The sequence below is a fragment of the Myotis lucifugus genome, unplaced genomic scaffold, assembly GCF_000147115.1.
Source record: "Myotis lucifugus unplaced genomic scaffold, Myoluc2.0 scaffold_957, whole genome shotgun sequence".
NCBI classification, from domain to species: Eukaryota; Metazoa; Chordata; class Mammalia; order Chiroptera; family Vespertilionidae; genus Myotis; species Myotis lucifugus.
Genome location: NW_005872005.1, coordinates 58802 through 65647, shown reverse-complemented (window position 1 = coordinate 65647; position 6846 = coordinate 58802). Strand labels below are relative to the sequence as shown.

The 6846-nt window shown below is 57.1% G+C and overlaps 1 protein-coding gene across 1 annotated transcript in view; it reads right to left on the bottom strand.

The window, feature by feature from the left end:
- H6PD (hexose-6-phosphate dehydrogenase/glucose 1-dehydrogenase) overlaps positions 1–4335 on the bottom strand; it is an 18601-nt gene extending 14266 nt beyond the window's left edge. Inside the window, 3 exon segments of the mRNA XM_023747733.1 lie at positions 1–19; positions 1006–1642; positions 4262–4335. The exon segment at positions 1–19 is cut by the window's left edge and continues 138 nt beyond it. Coding sequence (XP_023603501.1) covers positions 1–19; positions 1006–1623 — 637 coding nt within the window. The 5' untranslated portion in view covers positions 1624–1642; positions 4262–4335.
- Between the last annotated feature and the right edge of the window lie 2511 nt (positions 4336–6846).

Sequence of the window (6846 nt, the reverse complement as noted above, 5' to 3'; positions counted from 1 at the left end):
GCAGGATCTGAGCCACGGCCTGCGGGGAAGCAGACGGGTGAGCGGCGGGTCCTCTGGACGAAGGAGGAGCCTGACTCCCAGGAGGGGCCCCACCCTCTCTTCCTGACTCCGAGAGACGCCCAGAGCGATGGCCCCTGGGCGTCAGGCTTCCCGGCCCAGGAAGGACTCCAGACCTTTAGGTGCCCTCCACGGGGCCACCAGCTTTTTATTTTGCCAGGAAAGGAAATAGGTAAGATTACCTTTTGCCTATTAGCATCAACATTAAATAACAGAAAGCTACTGTAACACCAAAAATGGAATAAGGAAAGCTTCAAGTTGACATTCAGGGCTATTTTTTTCATTTTCTCATAAACAAGTGAAATCTCCCCGGGACAGGCCCTGGCCTGAGGACCACTCTGGGAATATTGCAACTCAAATGGGGCCTGAGGCCTGGGCTCGCCGCCTGGTCAGCCCCGGGCACACCGGTGCGCTCTCAGCTGGCGTTTCCGGGGGGAAGTGTCCTAACGGGGCTCCGAGGGCGCAGTCAGCTGAGGTTTGTCCCCCGGCCAGCCCCACGCTCTGCCACAGGGCCGACTGGGAAGCATGGGTTCCTATTCAGTTTTAAGATCTTGCTGCCAGCCTTCTGGCTCAAAACAGAACCCAGCAAGAAAAAATATTGAAAACCAGGCCAATGGGTGTGGAATAAGGTGACCAATTCTAATTCCCACAGCATACCCAGCCAGAAGCCAGGCTCACCCCAGTGTCTCGGGGCCACCTCCAGAGGGGACACAGGGCACCGCTGAGCGATCAGAGCCCGGCCCCTGCTGGGAAACAGGACAGGACACGTGGACAAGGGCCACACAGACCTGCTCGCCATCTGCCCTTCACCCCCTCACCTCCTGCCCCCCTTCAAAACGACCACGGAGCGCAGGTTTCACACGCCTTCGGGCCCAATCCCACAGTCGGTGGTGTGGCCCCGTCCACAGGCTGACCTGTGCCCAGCTCGCTCCGGCCCAGCAGGCTCACCTGCTTGCCCAGGTAGTGGTCCACCCGGTACATCTCCTCCTCGCGGAAAAAGCTCCCGAGGTCCGTGGCCAGCTGCTGCGCTGACAGGTGGTTGTGGCCGAAGGGCTTCTCCAGGACGACGCGCAGCCAGGCGCCGGGGCCCGGGCGGCAGCTGCTGTTGATGCTGCGGGCGATGTCCGTGTAGGCGAAGGGCGGCACGGAGAAGTAGAAAATGCGGCCTGCCTCCCAGAGGCCCTCGCGCTGCACCAGGGCCTCGATGTCCTTGCTCAGAGCCGCGTAGTCCTCCGTGGTCTTCAGCTGGCGGTACTGGCTCAGCCGCTGGAACTGGTCCTTGTGTTCAGCACAGCGAGCGGGTGCCACATCCTTGGGGCAGGAAAGGGATTCCAGGACCTTGGCCACGATCTCCTGGCCCTGCTCGGTGGCCGTCAGAGCAGTCCCGTGGAAGCTAAAATTGTGGCCCTTCCCGGCCTCCTCCAGGTACAGCTGGAACAGCCCCTGCCACAGGTACTTCTTGGCCAGATCCCCAGTGGCTCCCAGCAGGACTATGGAGACGTGTCCCCGCAGCTCCTGGGCCCGCAGGCAGCCCAGAAGGGCCACGAACACGGCCACCGCCAGCATCCTCCACCAGCCCGGGCGCCTGGGAGAGACACACAAGGAACAAGGAAGGATCAGACACGCTCAGGTGGCGTAATGTGGGGCGAACACGATTCCAGGCTATCGAACATTTCCTGCCTGGCAAGAAACAGCCACGTGCTTCTCAGGAAACTGCTAGTCCCGCGCTTCCCCCCTCCTCACAGCCTGTGTGAGTGCCAGGCAGCCGGCGGGTAGGCAGCGTGCTCTGTAAACAGGACTCTGCCCAGGAAGGTGGCAGGCCACTGGCGGAGGCGGAACGCTTTGCTACAGGAGCATGGGAAGGTGGCACAAGCCGCGAGGGAGGCCCCAGGGCTGCCATGGGATCGGAGCTGTCCACCTCATGACCACGGCCCGTCTCTGCCCGGCGCACAGGCTGCCTGGACCATCAGGGCAGCTCAGGGATGGTGGCTGGAGCTGTGAGAGATGCTCACGCCTCTCCCATCTCCCCTGGCTTCTCCCACGTGCACTGGCTCCAAGCACACAGTGAATACAGGTCATTGCTACCCATGGTGGTAAAAAGCATAGACTGGAACCAGAGGACGGAGTTTGAATCCCAGCTCAAGCCCTCACCGTGGACAATTATACAACCTCTCTGTTCCTCGGTTTCCTCACTTGAAATGGGAGTATTAGAGGTACCTACATCCATGGTTGTTACAAGATGACAGTGAGTTAATATTTAGATGGTGCTTGGGACAGTGCTGTGTAATTATCGTGGTATATTAATTAATAAGAGCAGCAAACACTGAATGCTAACACGTTCCAAGCATGAACCTGATGCGTGTGAGCATTAGATCTCACGGAACGCGGACAGGAACCTGAGAAGACCCAGTGGTGGGTCCCACCTCGTCGCCCTCCTGCAGGTAGAGGAGCCGAGGCCCGGGCAGCTGAAGGTCCCCAGGTGAGAGGTGGGGGAGCTGGACAGGCACCAGCCCCCTGGCTCCTGAGCTGACGGCACAGCAACGGCAGCTGCGGCTTCCCCAGGCAAGCCTACCACCGGGCTGGTTTCAGCCTAATTTGGAGCAGCTGACATGTATGAACGGCGACAGGCCTCGGACCTGCCACAAACGCACCAGAGGATTCGACTTCCCTGGCCTCTGTTCGACCTGAGGTTGTAAAGCTCATTGGGCTCAATTTTACCCCGAGGCTCCCCCGCCCTCTCATTCCCGCCCAGGCCGCGCTCTGAGGGACAGGCCCCCCATCCTCCATTCCCGCCCAGGCCGCGCTCTGAGGAACAGGCCCCCCACCCTCCCATTCCCGCCCAGGCCGCGCTCTGAGGGACAGGCCCCCCACCCTCCCATTCCCACCCAGGCCGCGCTCTGAGGGACAGGCCCCCCACCCTCCCATTCCCACCCAGGCCTCGCTCTGAGGGACAGGCCCCCCATCCTCCCATTCCCACCCAGGCCGCGCTCTGAGGGACAGGCAGGAGTGAGGAAGGAAGAAATCCGGCCAGCAGCAGGGTCTCAGACACAGGTGAGGGCATGGGCCCAGCCTGGCTGTGCTAATGAGGAAGGAACTAGGCCCGGCTGGTGTGGCTCAGTAGTTGAGCATAGACCTATGAACCAGGAGGTCACAGTTCGATTCCCAGTCGGGGCACATGCCCAGTTTGTGGGCTTTATCCCTGGTGGGTGCCCTGTGGGAAGTAGCTGATGAATGATTCTCTCTCATCATTGACATTTCTCTCCCCCCCTCGCCCTTCCTCTCTGAAATCAATACCATATACTAGTATATATATTTTTTATTTTACTTATTCATTTTATTTTTCTAAGTAGGAACTAGAATGACTAATTAGCACCTATTATATGGCAGGCAGATAAAGGATGAACGAAATCCTCCACCACGAGTCTGTAATCTGGTCTATGGATAGGGAAACTGAGGTTTAAAGAAATCACAGGAAGTGACAGAAGCCCCGCAGCCCGGCTGGCCGACCTCCGCAGGCCTCATCGTCCCTGGATCGAGGCCCCAGATCTGCCTCCTGACTCGGGCATCTGACCCCTCCTCCACTTTCCCTGCCTCGTCCTCATCTCTCTCGGGACCCATCCCCGATGGCACGGCACCCGTTAGCAGCCAAACCAAGAGGAGGGTCCAACCACAGTGTGGGCACCAGCACGCCCAGGACACCAGCATTTCCCTACTGCAGCTTTAACTGGAGGATCAAGGGCTCCACTCTCCTCTACCTGCACTCACCCCCCAACGCAGAGGAGCCACAGGCCCCTTCTACTTCCTTCTCCTGCTCTCCAATTCCTGGCCCTGGCCCTGCAAGCATTTCCTTCGTCAGCGGCAATCCCCCTGGGGGGAGGGAGGAAGAGCTGCAAGGTCAGAGCAGGAGAAAGGTGAAGCCTGGAGCCGCCAGCTGGCAGGCTTCGACTCAGGGCTCCTGATCCGAGTGGCGGCCAGGGTTCTGGACGTGCCGGTACAAGCCGGGGAAGGAGGTCCAGAACCTCCAGTGCCGGGGTGGGCAGGTGAGGGGGCCCACGGGCCGGGGCCGGCCCCAGAGGACTGCAGAAAGCGCCGATGGGTGGCCCGGGCCTGCCCGCCTCCCAGGCCCCTCTGTAATGCGGTTCTGACTCAGAGCTCTTGCTGCAGCCTCCCCTGACCAGCCCGGCTCTCAGGTTTGCCCCCTTACCTCTGTGTATGTCCCAGAACTCCTTGAAACAAGCACAAATCAGAGCTCCCAGTGATTACAGCAAGTCGCTTACTCTGTGGTTGCTAAACACCCGGGAACGGCTCCTCCCGAACCAGTGTGGGTGGTGGGTGTGTGTGTGTTTGGATTGGTTCCTTGCCATGTTTGCTTAACCTTAACAGTGTTTCTCAAACTTTAATGTGCATTTGAGTCTCTTGAGGATCTTTTTAAAATGCAGGTTCTGATGCAGAGGACCCAGGGAGGGGCCTGAGATGCTGGTCCAAGGAGCACACTTAGAATAGCGTGATTGGAGTACGAAGCACTGAGTCTAGACCAGTGATGGCGAACCTTTTGGGCTCGGCGTGTCAGCATTTTGAAAAACCCTAACTTAACTCTGGTGCCGTGTCACATATAGAAATTTTTTGATATTTGCAACCATAGTAAAACAGACTTATATTTTTGATATTTATTTTATATATTTAAATGCCATTTAACAAAGAAAAATCAACCAAAAAAATGAGTTCGCATGTCACCTCTGACACGCGTGTCATAGGTTCGCCATCACTGGTCTAGACTCTAGAGCAGTGGTTCTCAACCTTCTGGCCCTTTAAATACAGTTCCTCATGTTGTGACCCAACCATAAAACTATTTTCGTTGCTACTTCATCGCTGTAATGTTGCTACTGTTATGAATCGTCATGTAAATATCTGATATACAGGATGGTCTTAGGCGACCCAAAGGGTCGCGACCCACAGGTTGAGAACCGCTGCTCTAGAGCGACGGCTCGCATCAGAGGCGCCTCAGATCAACACACACACACCTGCCTCCTGCTCCCTTCACCATGGCGATGGGATGACCCACTGCAGCATGCACGGCAGGCTTGGATTCGCCGTCCCCCGGCAGAAGCTGGCTGCTGGCCACCGAGAGCCTAATGCTAACGCCGGAGGTGTCCGAGCAGGCAGGGCGTGCAGAGGGTTAAGTGCACCGTCTCGACCTTCCCCCAGACGCCTGGGGAGGAGGCTCTGCGTGGAGGCTCGTTTACAGCGGGGAAAACTGTAGGTGAGGCAGCTGTTGGGCTAGACCAGTGGTCGGCAAACTGTGGCTCGCGAGCCACATGCGGCTCTTTGGCCCCTTGAGTGTGGCTGTTCCACAAAATAACACGTGCGCGCATGTACAGTGCGATTGAAACTCCGTGGCCCATGCGCAGAAGTCGGTTTTCGGCCTGGGCGAGTCTATTTTGAAGAAGTGGTGTTAGAAGAAGTGGGGGGTGTTGGGCGGGCGGGCGGGAGAAGGGAGATGCGGCGCAGGTGGGGAGGTACATTGTTTTGAGGTACGTTCGCTGAGGTCGACCCCTTCCAACTCTCCCATCCACACTCGTCTATCTGAAACAAGCATACAAGTCGAGTGTGGATGTGAGAGTTGGAAGGGGTCGACCTCAGCGAACATACCTCAATCAGATTGAGGACGTTTTTAGCAAAGGCCAGCTTAGGAGTCCCCTGATTAGTTAATAACAATGTGCCTACCTATATAGTGTAAGTTTAAAAAATTTGGCTCTCAAAAGAAATTTCAATCGTTGTACTGTTGATATTTGGCTCTGTTGACTAATGAGTTTGCCGACCACTGGGCTACACAGCCTGAGCCGCGCTCCTGTGTAGACGGAGCGAGGCATTTCAATCAGAGGACCTGGCTCAGCCGCACACCCCTGGCTTGGCAGACAGTAAGTCACCTCATCAGTTAGGGTCCACGTCTCCTCACTGAAAAACAGGGGCCCCCGGAAGCCCCGCACGTGCCTGTGGCCTGAGCCCCCGCTCAAGGCTCTCCTTCGGGAGGTTTCGTGGAAGCTCGCCCTCCTGCCTCCTCGCCTGCTCTGAGAGGAACGGGCTGTGGAAGAAATCTCCTCAAGTTACATCCCTGAAGCTCACGCGAAAGATGGAGGGGCATTCTGACCGCTGACCCTGCTACGAGTCTCTTCTCTTTATCATCAACAAACAAGAAAACCCTTAGTGAAAAGTTCGAGAAGCCGCAGGGCAGGCCGGACGGAGCAGGGGACTGAGCTGGAATATGTGGTGATTCTTGCCCGGGTCCCGCTGCTGAACGACCACACCACCTTGAACGAGACTCCTACCCGGGCTGGGCCCCAGCGTCCCGCCCAGGAAATGAGGGCTGAGCTACAGGACCCACCACGCTCTCCTGTCCCCAAGTCCTAGCTCTCCAAGGAAAGCAGATAACCATCTATTAGCAGAGACACAGCCCGAGGCCGAAGCAGCAGGTGGAAATGCAGGACTAAAATATGAAGCAATAAAAAGATAATAATAATAAAACATGAAGCAATGAGTGTCATTCAGAAGTTAAGACAAAACTCTTTGAAGCTGTAAGTTATATGCGCAGAAGATGCAAGTTCATTTACAACAATTAGTATTCAAGACACTCGCCAGAAACACGCTGCACAGCACAGGGCAGGCCCGAGGCCTCCTGGGGGAGGGGCAGCAGGTGGTCTTCTGGTGGCTCATCGGGGCTTTGGGGCTGACCGGGCACATGCCCAGGGTCCAGGCACCCCAGCTCCAGACTGAGGGGTCTACAGGCATCCT